The following is a 19,045-nucleotide window of genomic DNA, read 5'->3' as shown; positions in this document are numbered from 1 at the left end:
CAAAGGTGTCAATATTGTTTAGAATCAAGGAAGTTTCTTCAGTTAAGAGTTTGTAACTAAAAGGCAATGCATGTTTGAATGATAAAAAAGAATGGTATGTGTTTTTGACATAGCATACTTGCTATAAATTCTTGGTTCTTGAATCCTATCCTACATAAGTTTCCAAAATCGAACATGTGGTCAAATCAATCAAATTATCTATTTTTAATTCAACCGATTTGATTGATTTATCCAGTTTAATTGAATAAATTAAAATAACATAAAAATTAGAGAGAAAAAAACGAGTTAACCACCGGTCATTCATGCACACGGTTAAGCATTCTAACCCCTTATTCCGGAGCCCAGACCAATATCCCGACATATTCTGGGTCCAATCAAATCCAATATTCCTTCATTAGCAAAGGAAAAAGAATCCCAACAGAAACAATATTCCACTGGTGTTAAAGATAACATAAGAGTGAAGTTCAAGCGTAAGAATTCAGCATGCATTGCCCAAAAGCAACAAGGCATGTCACCCAAGCAAGAAGCATCTATCAACAACATCACAAGTGAATCTCTATTCTAGGCATTGTTTTCGGTTTAGAATCCTATATACCATTTATTACATTAAGTGTTAATGTTCCATTTTAGAGGTGCTTGGCAAAGATGGACTCCACAACTCCTCGAGCTATGGGGTGATAACACTCACGAGCCTCCGAAAACACTCGTTTGGCCAAAATCTTTTCTTCCTCTTTCCCTTTACCTTGTACGAGAGCCCTATAAAGTGGCCGAAGGTACTTCATTCTCCCAACTTCTTTCAAAGTTTTCTCCACCTCGCCGTAGAAATTCCTGCACTGGGACATAATTGCTAGTTGAAGAAAAGCCACTTTTACCTCGTAATCCTTTGATTCTGATAGCCTGTAGCGTTCATCCAACGCTAAGACCTGCATGACACAAACAACAGTATTGTAAACCAGAGACAATTATGAAATGCGATGATTTGAAGTTTTCAACTCCGGAAATTGTATCAAAGAAGGAGACATACACATGAGCTCTAGTGAAACCTACACACACACTACCAAACAAGAAAAACAAAAGATACTATCTTCCAAGATAAAGTAGAAATGTCAAATATATCCCAGTTTGGCAACCCAGAAGCGGTAAAAGTACCATGAAGGCCCCCTATACGGCTATACCAAGAGTCAGATTTCATTTTAACCCTCTACTCAAAAAATTGGCAAATTAGTCACTGTACTTTTAATCATAAAGCAAATTGGTCTTTCTGTTAAAAATTAATTCCTGTAAATCAATATGAGATACTCATGACACGCCACATTTCACTGTCTAGTTAGTCCATCAACCTTGTCAAATTTTAACAATAGAAATGGATGAAATTTTTAACAGAAAGGACAGATTTGCTCTTTAATTTAACATGCAAAGACTAATTTGCCAATTTTTTGAGTAGAGCGTGCAAAATGCAATCTAAATTCTACTACAGGGACCTCCATAGTAATTTTACTCCCAAAAGACATTTAGCAGCACAAAGACAATTTAATAGCTTGCCAAGCATAATCTAATGGTATGCAGCACCACATACAGGAGACAATTTAATAGCCTGCCAAGCATAATCTAATGGTATGCAGCACCACATACAGGATTTAGGCAAATCTAAAGGTGTGCAGAAAAGTCTCATCTTCAAGAACAACCTAGAGTTTACCAGGGAAAGTAAGCTGATTACATCCAAAAACACTAAAACCTTAAAAATGGTCTTGAATCAGAGTAAACAGTAAAGCTTTATATTCAGCAACATAGGCAAATTCATCCTCTGCAAAAAGGATATTGAACCCTCACAGCAGCCAAAGAAAGTGGAATGCAGTACAAGGTAACTCGAGTAATCTTAAAAACTTTCAAGAAAGCATTATACGATCATTACATCTTATAGAAACATACGAAAATGAAGCTTTAAGAGAAAACCAGTACTACCTGAGAAGCCTCAATAACTTTAGGTAGGTTCTCTAAGTAAAGCTCCCATTCCTGCCCTCGCCAATCTGCAACTTCATCCTCCCTCGGCATCCTCCCGAGTTTAAATTCATTCGCCAATGACACAATTTTGGTGTATAGATTGGATACCGGTTCATATGCATCGGGTGGAATACCAGTCCCCTCGGTCCACAACACTAGATCTATCTCTTTCTCTATGCCAGGGACATTAGCTTTAAGGAATTTAAGAAACGTGTGGGTGTCAATTGACTTGAACTTGAAGGTAGCAATATATTTCTTGATAAATTCATCAAAGGCTGGTCTACCAATCTAAACATTCCACAAAGAAACAAATACATAATGACGTACTAACATGATTTATTAAAACTTTAAAGGAAAAAGCATTCAACATACCTGACGTTCGATTCGCCATAGGAACTGAAACCCTTTCTCGTATGGAACTTCGGAATAAACATCGTCAGGATCGACTCCTTCTTGATTGTTTTTAAGCTTGGTGAATTCTAGATTGTCTTTAAATCTCTCCATTTCCTCATTTAAACCCTTCCAACCAATTCCAGTGTTCAATATAGCCCTGTCTTCACCTTGAACAGCCTCAACAATTCTCCTTTCTGCATATGTTGTAAAACCCTATAGCCACAAAGAAAAGAAAAACAAGGTGAAATCAAATTAGCCCAATTTGCAAAGATCAAAATTTGACCAATAAGAAAATTACCTCATTCAACCAAAAATGCTCATTGTTCATATTAGTAATCAAGTTGCCGGTCCAACTATGAGCAAGCTCATGCGCGACCACCTGAGCTCCACTGGCATCCCCTTTAATCACAGTTGGGGTCAAAAACACCATCCTTGGATTCTCCATTCCACCATATGGGAAACTCGGTGGCAAAACAAGCAAATCGAACCTTTCCCAATCATAATCCCCAAATAATTTCTCCCCTTGCCTGATCATTTCCTCCGTCCCGGCGAACTCTTTAGCCGCAGCATCCAATACACTATTCACTGCCTCCGAATAAACCCAAGTCCTCGGTCCAACTTCCCTAAAACCCAGCTCCCCAACTGCAAACGCGAACAAATACGGCGGAATAGTTTGGTTCATCTGAAATTCCTCGACTACCCTCGTTTCGGAACACCACAACGAATTAAACCCACCGGGCAACAAATGCGAATGTCCTTCACCGGAAACCGGTGACCTCCTATCGACATGGCGGGCGGACATAACGGCGGATAACTCCCGAGGGACATTGAGCAAAGCAGAGTAACGGATTCTCGCCGCGGGAGTGTCTTGACATGGGAAAATGGAACGCGCGTGGATACACTGGCATTGAGTATAAACAAAAGGGTGTTTTTTGTTAAACGTTTGCGGCGGGGATAGCCATTGGAGAGCAGAAGAAGAAGGGGAAGTAGAGAAAACGATGAAGAAGGAGTTCAAAACGTCGTCGTCTGGTAGCGAGATGGAAAGCTGGGTTCCTTTGATAGGGTCAGGTGAAGAGGAAAGAGAGAAAGGGAGAGGGTAAAGGGTAATAGGAGAGAGGACCTGGTGAATGGAAAGGGAACGGGTATCAAAAGAAAGTTGACCGACATGAGGGGATTTAAGGATGAAGAAAGCGACGCCGTGGATGGTGGCGGAAGGGAAGTCTAAGTAAAGGGAAAGAGAGATGTCAGTGGTTAAAGGGTGGTGAGAGTCAGTGAAGGAGTGAGGGTCCAAAGGTGCCATTTGTTAGGGTTTGGAATGGAAAATTGATTTGTAATGGGAAGGGAACTAAATAGACTGGAAGATGGAGGGAGAATCAAATATTTTTTATAGGAACATAGAAAAGTTGGGATTTGGATTTAGTTCTTTCATATTTCTGCTGTTTTTATTAAAATATATTTGAAAATTTAAAATTTAATGTCAAATTTTTATTTCAAAAACTTTTATCTTTTTAATTTTAAATTTTAAAATTTAAATTCTAAATTCATTAAAATTTTAGAGACTTTCAATGAAAATATTCTCCTGGTGTTGGAGTCTTGGTTCTCATATCTTCAATTTTATACTCTTAAAGGAGGTATTGTCTTGAAATATTTTTATTTTATTTTAGAAAGTGAAATTAAATTATATATTTTATAATAATAAAATATAATTTTATTATTTTAATAGTTTACATCTTTATAATTTTTAAATTGTTAAATAAAATTTTTATCATTTTGGGCCTAAAATATAATTTTATTATTATTAATTTAAAATTTTATAAATTATAAATAATTTAAATTAAAATTTTATTATTTTAGGAGATCATCCACTACGCTTCGCTACTGTGTAAATTTATTGGACACTTCTCAAATACAAAAATAAAACTTCGATACAAAATAATATTTTCATTGAGAATCTGAAACCAACCCTTTCTTAACAAATAAATATTTTTTAATTAAATTAGTGACATTGGTATAAGTATCTTTTAGAGATTACGGTTTTTAAGGTTGAAAAGCTAAAATTTGCTCTCAGGATTGTTTGATTAATCAACTTGGTTATATTCTTTTTTTTTTTTAAAAATTCAACTTTTTTTTTTTAATTTTTGTCCCTGAGATTGATGTTAATAGGTTGGAGGAACTTTAGAAAATGTGTAATTTGATTTTTTTTTAGGAATAAATGCTAATGCCTGTTTATTATAATCAAAATATAAAGCTATAAAGTATCTTTTCAATGCTTTATATATATATATATATATTAGTATACAATGCTAGATAGGGGTTGGAAAGGGTCTCAAACTCTGTAAAATAGAAAATTTTTATTTAGATCTTTTAAAGTTTTTAAAATTTTAAATTAATAAAATATTTATACTTTGATTTTTAAAAATGATAAAAATTTGATTTAATCTTTTAAAAATTAAAAAATATAAATTATTAAAATGGTGAAATTTTTTTTTTGTTTAAGCAATCCTTTCTCACTTTTTAATCTATTATCAGTGAACTTTGGGTACAAATTTAATATCAATGAGACATTAATTTAATGATAAAATTAAAACTTGAATTCGTTTTTTAAATTTTGAGTTTAAATTTTATCCTATGTAAATTATATATAATTTTTAATCTAAATTTTATTATAAGTTAAAATTTACAATACCAGTTATTAGTTTAATCATTGTAATCATATCTTTAAATCATCAATAAGAGTTAAATTCCTTGTACATATAGTTTTAAAAATCATTCATAAATATAATTTCTACAAATTCTGAGTAGATCGAAACATATATTTGAAAGTAACAAACAAAAATGTAATCTACTGAGTTAAATGTAAATAAATATTAATTTTAAACAAGAATATTGTAACATCTCTAAAATTATTATGTTGAATTTGTAAAGTATTATACTCGAAATGTGTATAATTAATTTATCGAGTAAATGAAATAATGTACATTGGTGTTAGTAAATGAAGGTATTGGATGCCGAGAAAGTTGAAAAAGGTACTATGTTGTGAGATATAAATATGAGGGATTGACTAAATTATGAAAAAGTAAAAAGTGATGGGTCAAAATGTGAATATTCAAAAGTTGAAGGATTAAATTGTAGATTTAAAAAGTTAAAGCACTAAAAGTGAAAATGCCCAAAAGTGGAAAGGAAATAATTGGAGATATAAAATTCGATCAAGTGCAAAATGGTCATTTAGCTAAAAAGATAATTTTGGAAAAAATTATCAAAATGCCATTGAATGTGTGGATGAATTCATTGGATTTGCTTAGCCTTGAAGTATAAAATATGGAACATTAGATTGTAATCATTATATTAGTGATATTTTAAATTATTTAATTATTTTAATAATATTTTATTTAGTTATTTTATTATTATTTTAATTATAAAAAATTAGTATAAAAAAAGAAACCTTCATTTATTCATAAATTAATCATTTTCCATCAATTTCACCTTTTTCACTAAAAATATTGATAATTTCCATAACCACAAAAATAAAAAGTGAAGTAGAGATTCTAGAGAGCTTGATTATCAACTTGGAAACAAGAAATTAGAATTGAAAGTGGAGAAATCGAGAAGAAAGCAAAGAGATTAAAGAGGCAATGTAAGAATTTTTAAGCATTTTCTTATGAATTTTATGTTTAGTTGAAGTAGAGATATGAGAAAGTGATTTCTAGTAAAAAAAAAAATTGATGATGTATTTAATGTGTTCATGAAACAGAAAAAGAGAATAAATAATGCAAGTGTTGGAAACAACGTAAAGGTAGTGACAAAAGTGAGGAAGGAAGAAAATTAAAGGCAAAATAGTGAAATTCTAACAAAAGAGAGGCAAGTACTTCAAGAATTTTGCTATACCTATTAAAATCAAGTATAAAATATGTGAAATTGTTATATTAGTAGTTGTGTGATTAACTTAAAAATATTTGTGTTATTATTTAATTTGAAATTGATTAAAGTATAGTGAAGATATTCATTTAATTTAATTTTCTAGGTGAATTAATGTTGTGTAATGAAAATATGGAATAAGTGATTAAATTGTAAAGTGTACAAAAATTAATGTGTAGAACATAATATTATGAATAAGTGCTTAATTGAAGTGTTATATGGTAGCAAGTTAAATTTAAAGTGATATTGAAGTGGATTTATAGTGATTATGAAATTTTATAATGATAAGGACTAAATTGTAAAATTTTGTAATGAAATGTTTAAACGAAGTAATATATGGAAGTGAAATGTATCCTAAAGTGAGGAGAAAGTGATTATTTAATTATATGTTAGCAAGAACTAAATTGGAAATATTGTAAAGTTAAGTGTAGTGAAATTAGTGTAAAGAGGATTAATTTGCAAAGAGCGTAAAAAAATTAGAAGTATGAAATAAAAACACTCGAATTGAAAATTCGAATGAAGTGTTTATGATAGTGAATTTAATTCTAAGTGAAATCAAAGTTATAATTAAGTGAATATTTATTTTCATGAAAATAAAGACTAAATTGTAAAGAATGTAAAGTTTTATATGTTATTAATTACTAAGTGACGACGATGAAAATTGCTAATATAAATGCTCAAGTAGACAATATTTGAACCTGTTGGATATAGATGGCATGCTATTAGGAAACTTTAAGTGTGCATAGTGACAATAACACTTCGGTGCAAATAAGTGATAGTGACTCTTTAGAGCATTTAATTGATTCTGCACTTTGGTGCATTTCAATGTTCTTTCTACATATCTTGCTTGAGTATATTGTGGGCTAAATGAAAAGTGTAAAGTGAAATCAATAGTGAGCCTGTAAGTGAAATAGGATAAGATTGTAAGTGGAAGTAAATATTTAATGATCATTTAATTAATTCATTCTGTTATATTTAAAGTATTGACGCCTTAAATTTAATTAAGGTAACTGTAAGTTTAATTCTTGATATACTTACTAAGTTTTCATGAACTTAATGCATGTTTTAAATGCATAGATGAAATATTGGATTAAAGCTCTAGATTCAAGTTGTTGGAAGTAAAAATCTCAACAAATCTCATCACATCATCAAATGTTGGAAGAAAAGTGGTATGAAAAAAATTTTATGGTATAGAATAGGAGATGTACATAGGTAAAACACAGAATGTGTAAAATATTTTTAGTTGAAACAAATGGTTGAATTTGATTAAATTTTGGTATATGAACTGCAACACCCTTAACTCGTTTCCATCATCAAATTAGGGTTATGGAGCATTATCGTATAATCAAAACATTTAACTTAATTTCATTCAATATCATAAACATAACTAAACTATTCATATGGACACACATCATCCCTATATTGAGCCCTCAAGGCCCAAGAAATACCTTAGACATGAACATTGTTTTAGGAGTTGTGAATTGAAATTCATGGGACTCATAGAGACAGAACACACATCGCAACGTCAAATTCATCTTGTCGTGATGAGCTAAGTCAGTGAGTAAAGTTTAAAGTTTTATATTTTAGTCCTTAATCAACTATAGGACATCAAGAGAGTTTTCATAAGCTTGCATAAAGTTTGTTTATAAATTAAGCTATAAATGTGTAATGAGCATAGAAACTTGAATAAAAAAATTAAATCAGTATTCAATTAATTGTAATTGCTTAGACAATTAATGTGATATTCTGGTGCATTGATCAAATAATCAGATCAGGTATGAAAATGTTACAAATATTTAAAAAAATCTATACAAATAATTGAATAAGAACTATAATTTAAATAAAATTTTGACATATATATAACTTGCGTCTATCAAAAAGAAAGAAAGTAGGATCCTAAAACTGGATCAGTTGAAGGATTGTGGCATAGGTTGATTCCTCCACTCCAAGAATGAAAAAGAAACAATGCAGCTAAGGGGAACAAAAGCCTTGCTTGTAAGGCAAGAAATGTATCCCTTGGGCTTGGCTGAGGTTTTTATATATTACTTCCATGCTTGCCTCCATGATGTGGACTTTTGAAAGTTGAGAGACATGATACGAGAAAAACCTAAAACATAAAACAAAAAATTATATATATATTAAAATGAATTATTAACAACTCAAATTTTACATAATTATTCTTACTCATGTTGTCATTTTATTTGGAATTTAATCTCTAATTTTTTATTTATAAGAATTTAGTTCTATTTTTAAATTTAAAAATTTAGGTCCAATTGTTAACATCATTAAAATTCTTCTATTAAATTTATTGGTGTGATGTTTTAAAATTTTAAAAATAGTACTCACTCGATAATCATAACATACAAAATGGCATTATAATGAACTTGAATTTAACAAAAAAATTAACAATGTTAACAAATCTTTAAATATTTAGACTAACTAATGACATTATAAACATTGGCGTAATAAATTATATAAAAAATTCAAGTATAAAATCAAATCTCAAATTTTAATATAGTATAGGGACCAAAATTAAAATTTAACTATTTTTATATAACTAAAAAGTAGAGGGCTAAAATTGAAAATTAATTACTATTGTTAAGAATCAAAAAAAGAGCAAGCCAAGTGTCAAGGAAAGAAGGCCTCTCAAATTTTAATATAGTATAAAACCAAATTTGAAATTTAACTATTTTATATAATTAAAAAGTAGAGGGACTAAAATAAAAATTAACCATTATTGTTATAGAAAAAAGAGGAGCAAGTCAAGTATCAAAGAAGGAAGACCTATAGATATTACAATTTAAATGCGATTATAACATGAAAAGAATAATATAGAACGTAATCCTAGTAGCTAAATAATTGTAGGGTCAAATTTCATGATACCCTGTTATAGGAATTGTTTCAAATTAGTCCTTTTATTATTAAATAGATCAATTTAATTTATGTATTAGTAAAAAAACTAAAATTTTAATAAATTTACTATTTAAAAATGACAAAAATTATTATTTTTCACTTACAATTCAACTCCAAACAAAAGTTTTATTTGTAAAACCATAAAAGCTTACCTAAGTAGTAAAAATGACATTTTTTAATATAAGGACTAGATTCTATTTAATAGTATAGGGACTGATTTTGATCTAATCCTTATAATAGAAAAGCCTTTCGATTACTTTTACCTATTTGGATATGAATATACAGATATGATTCTTTTTAAAGGTTTACCTATTCCAAATCGGTAAAAGTACTTAAAAGCTTTTCTATTATAAGGATTAGTTCAAAATCAGTCCCTATACCATTAAATAGAATCAAGTTAGTCCTTATTCATTTATCAAAAGGTAAGTCCAACAGCATAGTTAAAGATCATTCATAACTGCTTGTCAATATTTTATTCAAATTTTTTCTCCAGTCCCAGTAACATTTAGCAATTTTAGAATTTATAGGTTAACTCATCTACTTGAATCTGAAACATGATGTATCAAATCAGCTGTCAGAGAGAAATCCAAATATGTTCAAACGAAAAATATAAGCTAAGATTTCAAATATCTACAAGTATTATGAACTATAATTAACATTATCTTTATTCTAATATAGAGGCAAACAAGCAACTACTCTCTAGAAATGGCAGTGTTAAAAAAAAAAATACATACCGAGGCCAATGAATGTAAGAATTGAAGGCAGCAAATGAAGGATATGTATGCAATTATTAACATGAAAAACCGGCAATCGTACACTCCTTACCATGAACTTCGTTGCCATTTGCTTCCTTGTCATCTGTATTCCCGGCGTTGTTTTCCTTAGTGTTTGTTTCCTGATGTGTTGCAGTATTCTGATCTTCACTAGAGGACTTCCCATCATTTGGTCGATCAGCATTACTGATCTTTCCCTGTTTTGTTCCATAAGTCATAACAATCTTGGTTTAATACATAAATGATGAAAAAGGTTTATAAGTAGATAGGCCTGGAAAATAAGTGGATTAAATTGGTTTTGAAAGCGATCAACGCAGGTAAAGTCAATTTGAGTTCTACATTTTACGAATCATTTTAGGTTCATAATATTTTTATTCGAATCATTTCAAGTTCAATTATTTTAAGTTCAGCTTTATTTGGAATTCGGGTCATTTGAATTTGCAAGTCGTTTGAATTTGCAACTCGTGTTTTATGTGTTGAAGTCAGTCAAATTTGTTGCTCAAATTTGATGGTCAAAGTTTTAAGGGTTCAATCATTTTTAGTACGGATAATTTTGGATTTGGATCACTTTTGGTTCAAGTTTAACAAATTTGAATTGTTGATGTTTTATAATTAAATCGGATTGAGCTGCCTCGCGTTAATAGGTTGAGTTTCTGAGTTCGGGTCAAAATTGAGAAGTTTACTTCTTTGACACTAGTGTCTGATGCAATCTTGAAGTAGAACGAGGACTTCTAAATACATAGAAAAAGTTAGAAAAAATTGAGTATACTCGTGTCAAACACATGTATGTCCAACACACATCTGATCACCCACAACTAGGAAGAAGGTAAACGTGTGAAAACTAACCTTGATTCTGTCTCGCCAGCCAAGTACAAATGGTCGAGCAAGTAAATTAAGCTTGCTGGCAGGATTCTCTTGTTGTAGCTCTTGATTGTTGCGTGGTGGTGAATTTGGCTGGGGTGATCTGCAAGCCAATGTTCAAATAGCAGAAACCGATCCAAAAGCAACGATAAGCATAGAATGAAAACAGAGAGGCTCACAACATTTTTTTTACATGTAAATAATGTGCTGAAAATTAAAGCATTTTTTCCTTCAGTTCTTCACTAAGTTGTTGGTGAGAAGAGGGTAGATAATGAAAAGGGAAAATATAAATAATAGGCATTGTAAAGAGCAAAGCTTTAAAAAGGCGTTGCAAAAAAATAGGAAAGAGAAAACAACAGTTAATTGAGTCTTCCCCAAACCACACACCCGACCGGCCAGCAATTAATTGACCGGTTTTGCGCCAGTCCCCGAGTTTTGGCTGATTCTTTTATTTTGCAGTTCAATTTATATAGTTGAACTGTCAAACTACCAGGTTCTCTGTAGAACTAGTTGAACCAGCTGGTCTGGTTTGGTTTTATCATCCATTATAAAACGTTTTTCACCCAAGCATAAAAGATTTGAAAGTGGGAAGTCAACTACACACCGTGGAGAAAGAGACGGCTGAGCTTTAGTTTGTCCAGAATGGTAATGTAAGGTAGCCTCCACCATTGATTCTGCCATTACCGCTCTTTTCTCCATTTCAGCAAGCGCAGCAATGGCCTTTTCATACTTTTCCTGCATTAACATAAATGTTGAAGCTAAGAGCAGTGAGGGGACCGGGAAAATTACATACAATATCTGCTTACTTTTCACAAGAAAAAAAAAAGGAGTTTAAGTGCCTCAGTAAGGTATGTTTGAGGGGAAAATTTATAAACAAAAAAACAAGAGATTTAAACACGATGAGTACCCGAAGCACTTCAACAGAATATCTCTGTGCAGCTGCATTTTGTTCGGCAAATCTACGAGCATCTTCTGTTTCCTTTTGATCTTGCTCAACTCGCATTAGGATCTATGAAATATTTAACAAACATCATTATCATAAAGACATACATATCGATAGAGGAAAATAATCTTCAAACTGATTGAAGATGAGGAGAACAAATCAAACCTGAAGCATTGCAGTTTCTTGTTCAGTCTTCTCAAACAGTGCCTTACGAAGCTCACCAACTTCTTGCTCTAATTGCTCTACCTAAAGAAGAGAAACAGATGCTCAGTATGCAATATATTCCTGCTAAGAAAACTAGCAACTTTCAATTCATGAATCATGAAAACCAGAAACAAGGGTTTTTTAGCAAGTTCTGGTAATGCTATTGACATTAAATTTCATGAAGCAGCCTAAGGTGCCAGGTAAAAGCAAGCAAAATGAGTTGCATGATAGGAATGACATAGTTTTATAATTATCTTTAAAAACAAGTCAGCAATTGACTGTAAATTTTGGCAAATTGAATATGTTATTCCAGTTTACCCTAGCACATAATTGGCGTCGATTGTCCTGCTTAACCATCTCCATCAATGCTGTCTCCAGTTCATCAGATCTGATACAAGTGAGGAATTCAATGTCACATTTGTCAAGGGTTATTTCAGCTGAAGAAAGACAATTCTAAAGTAAATAACAGATAAGTTCCTCCTTAAAATGCAAAGATTAAATAGTCACTTATATCCAATTTATAAAACATTATGACATAACAGAGGTAATAGAGAACTGACAATCGAAGAACCAAAAGTAATAGACATAATATAAATTATTAACCTGAGAACAGCTGATCTTTTCTCTTCCAGCAACCTGCACAACTCGACCTTTAACCCTACAACCTGATGTGAATGTTTATAATAAATTAAAGAGTGAAACATCACAAAAGAGGCCAACAAAATTCTCATGCATGAACTTAAGGCAAGCAAATATACATTTTGAGTAAGACGTAGCCTATTATCTATTCAACTTGCCAAACATTAGTTTGGTCTGTAATAAAATATTGTATTCATCAAAAGGAAAACTTATATACTACCTGCTGTTGAAGATCTGGAACAGAATCCGACTTAGCATCTCCTGTCAGACAAAGAAGATTTTCATCCTCATTCATTGATTCGGACTTGGAACGTGAAAGATCTCCATTAGTTTTTGAATCAACCAATTCTCCTGTCTTACTTGTTTTCCTAAGCGCTGACATAGAATCATGCTTAAAAGCATATAGCTTAGATGCCCGGCCCTGTGATTCCCTCCAAATTTGAAGCCCCCTTAATCTTTCATCAACTGCAGCTTTTACAACTGACCGGTGCTTCTCCCTTAACTCAAGTAATACTTGTTCATTTACATTTTCGTAACCCATACAAGCTGACAATACGAGTTGACTGCTGTCAAATGTTGAGCTAGCTAATGATTGTAGCAAAGTAACTGCATCTCCCGCATCCTTAGTTGTAAGTAATTCAGGGCCTGTAAGAAAATTAACATTTTAATAAAGCAGTTCATTTAGTCATAATTTCCAGGCTTCAATTACCGTAAAGATATCATAGAAGTTCAAAATTCTTGCGTCTTTTACTCCATACCATAAAACTCTATAAGAGCAAGTGCTGTCCTAAACAGCATAACACGATTTCCTTCAAATAGGAACACATCCCAGACTCGAAGCACTGTAGTGAGGACAAATCCATCAGGAATCTTGTAACTAAGCACGGGTTATTCCGATTATAAAATGAGTACAAACACCAGTAAAATAGAAACAAAGGCACTCGTTAAATATTGCTAAAAGACATGGTATGAAACCTGACCACTTTCCCATGGAAGCATGTTCATAAAAATGGAAAGGAACCATGGTCCAGTAACCCACGCCACTTGTACTCCCAGGTGATCTAGATGACTGACTGCAATAAACATGAAATTGTCAATCATAATCTGCCTGCCCAAAAAAACATGATGGGAAGATAACATCTGAGAAATTTCAAACACAAGAAAGGACGAATATTGAAAAAACAAACCAAGTTTTGGAAATCTCTCACGCACCAACTCTTCAAAAACAAGTTGGTCAACCTAACAAAAGGCCACAATGTTACCAAGAGAGATAGAAAGAATAATCATTCCATCAGCCACTTTAACAATCTCATTTAGGAGAAACAGATAGTAGAAATCAATCAACAAAGAATAAAAGGAGTAATGCAGGTTATTACCTGAGACTCAATCATTTCCTCCGAGAAATAGCCATCAAAATACTCATCGATAATACCCTTCAAAGTCCTGAAGCAAATACGATATTTTAGAAGAATATAAAACCAATCATGTGCTTAATTTTAAAATTGGAAAGCTATGCTTGCAATTAAAAATAGAGAACCCCCACCAAATAAACAAGACAATAGAACATGCAAATCATGGGATTACAAAAATTATCATGTTCAAGCAACAAAATATGCTCTGCTCCGTAACCTTAAAAAATTTCACAGAACAATGGATACTTGGATTTGCAAGGAATTTTTCAACTAAGTCTCTCAACATACCAGAACGCATTTTCTTCAGGCATCAAGAGGAGTAAAAAGGCAGCAAAGAAATTCATGGCCTGCATAAGAAAACACTTAACCCAGAAAGCCATAACACTGCAACCATGACCATAGCTAATATATTTCTGAACCTAATACCTGACAGTATCCAACAGAGGGGTTATGTCGAGCATAGGCTGTAAGTAAACGTCGCAAAGCATTTCTACCATCATCATCCAGAGCAGGGTGACCAGGGAACGTTCGTGGCAAATCCTGTTTCCAGAACCAGTAGTTAGGGATCTCAAACTAATAACACCAGTAAAAAAGGCAGCACCCATTGCAGGGGTATAAAACTACTACATATTTCAAACTGCAAATGGAACAACCTTCTCAATCTGCCCCTTCCATTTCTCAGGCCCACATGCAGACTTGGTGGCTGAACCCTTACCATCTGACTGGTAGCTCTTTTGGTTGGTGTTATTGCCAGAGTTAGTTTCATTGGCAAGCAGATTCTGGTAATAATTTTCTACTCGGCGTCTCCTTACACCAACAAAGGCTTGCCAAATCTGTAATGACCAAATTCACAAGAGAGACAAAGAAAGAGTGTGGCAAACAGAGAGAGACTTATCAAATACATACCTCTCCCCTAAGAGCCATTGGTACTCCACCACGGACAAGAACTTTCAACTCTTCTTTCCAGGGAAATGAAGATTCTGTAGAAACTGCATTTGCAGCAGCACCTCTTATACTTCTGGTTCTGTCAAGTGTAGGGGCATCCTGAACTGGGTCAGATCTCTCAGCATAAAAAAATTCATCCTCAAAATCATCTTCTGATGATCCCTTACTGAATCTAGCATCTTCTGCAAGAGATAGTGGCTTTACTCGACTGATTTCTTGCTCTTCTTCAGATAAACGGCCTTTCTTTACGCGAGTACTCATCATATCTTCAATGGCCAGAAGGGATGGTCTAATTTCAGTCCATATTGCAGTTTGACGACCTCTTTTCTCTGGAGCAGGCAGCACCTTCTCTTTTTCTGCATCATCCTTAGCAGACAGACTATCAGAACCCAACTTCTTTTTGCATAAATCATCTCCTTCAACTCCCTTTCGTGCTTCATTATTCCCATCCTCTGTAACTTCAATGTGCGAGACCTCCTTTCTTCCCTCCGAGGGCATCTCATTGGTAAGCAATTGAGCATAATCTGCATGGCGTTCCAAGAAATCATTCCACCTACCTGATCTTTCCTCCTCTTCTTCCTAAAGTCATGAGAATATACGAGATTAAATCAAAGTTCTGACTTTTGACTATAGAGTTTGTAATCATTTAGTATCCAAACAATGAGGAAGAGAGAGAGGTTTGAAAATTCAATGTTCACCAAGATATAAGAGTTGGCATTTAATTTTCCTGTCCTTTCCTCAGAAGCCAAAAGAAGGCGATGAGCTTAAAACAGAAAGGAGTAACAGAGTCATGAAAAATACCCTGTAGATATTAGCATATTCTCGGTATCTTTGTACATGCTGAGGCCTCACAGCAAATCCATACGCATCCCTATAAAATGAAAAAAAATAAAAAGATAGATTTAATAACCCCAAAATTCAACAAATCTTCAAGTTAACTGCAGATTATTCCAAGAAAAGAAGCTCAAAGAAAGATTGCAAATTTCCACAACTTTCTAACCTAAACTTACAGCAAAATAAAATCTAGAGCAAGAAATAAGCTAAAGCATCAAACTAAAAAGCAAAATAGAATGTAAAATAATCAAAAGCACAGCTCCAAGTTACCTGTAATCAACTTCCACACATTGCCTAGTTACAGTACAAAACGTATCCTAGTCAAACCTTAAAATAGTCTACTTCTTATTATCACCATTTTCCGCTCAATTTGGACAAATATCACACCCGGTTCCATGAAACTTTTTTTTCTCAATGAAAGATCACAAACTTCAAACAACGTTCTCATAAAAATAAAGAAACATACAAAATTAAATCGCTAGCAACCAGATAGTCCTCGATTACTAAACCAAACCGTGATGAAATTCATTAAGGTCTTGATCACAAAAAAATGAAAATTTCAATGAAAATGGAGCTTGAATATACCTGAAATCGGCATCCAAAGATTGCCGAGTTACGGTAGAAAACAACATATGCTCATATTTTCCACTCAATTTGGACAAACACCACACCAGGTTCCATGAAACTTTTTTTTTCTCAATGAAAGATCACAAACTTCAAACAAAGTTCTCATAAAAATAAAGAAACAAACAAAATTAAATCGCTAGCAACCAGATAGCACAATCCTCGGTTACTAAAACAAACCGTGATGAAATTCGTTAAGATCTTGATCACAAAAAAATGATCAAAATAAAAATGAAAATTTCAATGAAAATGGAGCTTGAATATACCTGAAATCGGCATCCGAAGATTGCCGAGTTACGGTAGAAAACAACATATGCTCATATTTTCCACTCAAATTAGTTTTCAAAAGAATTAAATCACATCTCACATTATCAAAATCCAAATCAATAAACGCGGATAAAAATTCGGAGTAGAAAAAAAAGAACAGTCTAAATATTTTTCACTAAAAAAAGGGGAAAAGGATCTGATCATAACTGTCATGGATCAGAGAGAGAGGAATACAAGGGACACGTGGCGAGCAAAGCGTACCTCTTGTGTTCGAAGGTTAAATGGGGGTTCACGGTTTTGGTGGTGGTGGTTGCGGTGGTAGTGGTGGTGGAGGATGTCATTTTGGTTACAGTATTTGATGAGGTGGATGGATTTGATTGGTCTGTGACTGAGATTTTGGAGGGTGACGGTTACGGATGGAGAGGATCGTTCGGAGAATTTGGTGGTAACGGAAAAGAAAGGAAAGAAGCGAAGAGAAAATGAAGGGAGAGAAAGGGTGGAGAGGGAGTTTCGGTTTTGGTTGTTAGGATGGAAAAGGGAGGGAAAATGGATGGAAGGGCGGGCAGGCCCATGCAAAAGAAAGGCGAGATTAGCGCCACCTTTTTGGGTAAAACTACGATAAAAATATAAGTTAGATTATATTTTAATTTTTTATTTAAAAATAGGTAAATATTTTTTATATGTTATATTAAAGAGTAAATTAGTATTTTTTGTTAAATATTTTATTCATATTTACTGTTAAAAATTGACATGACTGACTAAATAATTAGATGATTACACGTGACGTGTCACATGTACCACATGTTGGTGTACATGGATCAACTTTTAACAGTAAAAATAGAGTAATTTGTTAAAAATCAATTTGCTCGTTGATCTAATGTACAATGAGTAATTTGTTCATTTTTTTAGGTAAAGACAAATGCAATTTAATTTCAAATACAAGAATTTACATGATACTTTTATCCACGTTATTGTGATTTCTTTATAAGGATGACGAAGAGAAAAAAGGATAATCAATTTCATAAGACATTTATTATGTCTTGGTAAATGATAAACATATTTTCAAGTTTAAATTGTATCAAAATTCATATATAATTTTGATATTTATTCCTAACAATAAAATGTCTTTGACTGAAATGGTAAAGTTAACAGGCCAAATATCACAATAATTTGGGTTCAAATACTATTACATACAAGTATTTTTCTAGATTTTATATGAAAAAGACAAAATTACTCTTAGAATAATATATATTTCTTATTAAGAGTGAGGGATTTTTGATAAATTCAACGAGTGACCAGAGTGAGGTTGATATCAACCAAGAAAACACTTAAATATGGTAATAGATACATTATTCAATAAATTGTAAAATATAAAATTACATGTAAAACATGTAATATTAAAAACTAACAAATTTAAAAATATTTTCTTAAATAATTTACGTAAGTTATAACAATAGTTGCACAACTATTAAAATACTTCTATTTTAGTCATCTAACTCCAAAATTTTTTATTTAGATAATAATGTTATCGACATTTAATAATTTGGTCATACATTGTTAAATCATTAAGAGAACATAAATGTAGCCTTTTTGACATAATAACAAATTTAACTCTCGAATGTTTACTGATTCTATCACATTGATTTTAATTCTAAAAGAATAGCACATTTAGCCCTAATTTTATACATTCATTCAATTTAAGTTCTATAAAAAATATTAAAATAGATGAAAATTTAAAATACTTTCAAAAAATATAAAATTGTTTAAATTTTTTGATAAAAATATATATAACTTTTAAATTTTTCCTTTAAAATCACTGAACGTGAATATTCTCTTATCCGTCCTAACCATGGTATATGATTTCATCATTGCTGAGAATTTTATGGTGATCCCTAACCAACAAGTAGTTTTCAAGCTACAATTAATAGTCATCATCATATCCCCATGTGATCTTTAAGGTTGAAATTAAGGATGGCAAAAACCTCGACTCCGATAGTTTCAATTCAATCCGATCTATTAAAGTTAGATTTCTTTTTTTTTGAAAAATCAGGTTCAAGATGGGCCAAGGTCGGATTTAAGGTAAATTTGCCCCGCCCTATCTTGAGATATTCACAAAAATACCCTTAATATATATGTACTAAAATTTTACTTTCAATAAATAAATATATAACTTCAAAATAAAAATAAAATAATAAAATAAAATTCGATATGAGACAAAACAAAATCGAACCTTTTACTAAATTTCGAATTTAAGTTTAAGGTGAATTTTTTCTTTAGAGTCGAGGTAAGGGGATAAAATCCACTCCACCTCGCCTTATTGC

The 19,045-nt window shown here is 32.2% G+C and overlaps 2 protein-coding genes across 9 annotated transcripts; both read right to left on the bottom strand.

Moving 5' to 3' along the window:
• Positions 1–362: 362 nt before the first annotated feature.
• Positions 363–3,834, bottom strand: LOC108464460 (leucine aminopeptidase). The gene is made up of 4 exons (XM_017764773.2): positions 2,693–3,834; positions 2,374–2,607; positions 1,963–2,289; positions 363–923 (listed from the first exon to the last, which is right to left on the bottom strand). The coding sequence occupies exons 1-4, from the start codon at positions 3,692–3,694 to the stop codon at positions 627–629; spliced, it is 1,860 nt and encodes a 619-aa protein (XP_017620262.2). The 5' UTR covers positions 3,695–3,834; the 3' UTR covers positions 363–626.
• Positions 3,835–7,993: 4,159 nt separating this feature from the next.
• On the bottom strand, positions 7,994–17,327 carry LOC108463010 (uncharacterized). Of its 8 annotated transcripts, XM_053024232.1 has the most exons (20): positions 16,724–16,886; positions 16,419–16,518; positions 15,801–15,870; positions 14,961–15,578; positions 14,708–14,887; positions 14,481–14,594; positions 14,343–14,401; positions 14,019–14,085; positions 13,830–13,881; positions 13,623–13,715; positions 13,401–13,484; positions 12,863–13,287; positions 12,607–12,668; positions 12,322–12,391; positions 11,965–12,045; positions 11,764–11,865; positions 11,461–11,591; positions 10,842–10,959; positions 10,048–10,192; positions 7,994–8,416 (listed from the first exon to the last, which is right to left on the bottom strand). In XM_053024232.1, exons 1-20 carry the CDS (start codon positions 16,734–16,736, stop codon positions 8,352–8,354), a joined length of 2,649 nt encoding a protein of 882 aa, XP_052880192.1. In that variant the 5' UTR covers positions 16,737–16,886; the 3' UTR covers positions 7,994–8,351. The 8 variants fall into 8 exon arrangements, with proteins under 8 accessions (XP_052880192.1, XP_052880194.1, XP_052880189.1 ...); XM_053024234.1 differs by lacking the exon at positions 16,419–16,518 and having other exon boundaries at positions 7,995–8,416; positions 16,724–16,915; XM_053024229.1 differs by having other exon boundaries at positions 7,995–8,416; positions 13,623–13,881.
• Between the last annotated feature and the right edge of the window lie 1,718 nt (positions 17,328–19,045).

Source organism: Gossypium arboreum, chromosome 13 (genome assembly GCF_025698485.1).
Source record: "Gossypium arboreum isolate Shixiya-1 chromosome 13, ASM2569848v2, whole genome shotgun sequence".
Taxonomy (NCBI): domain Eukaryota; kingdom Viridiplantae; phylum Streptophyta; class Magnoliopsida; order Malvales; family Malvaceae; genus Gossypium; species Gossypium arboreum.
The sequence above is the reverse complement of the archived record's forward strand: the minus strand, read 5'-3'. Positions and strand labels throughout refer to the sequence as shown.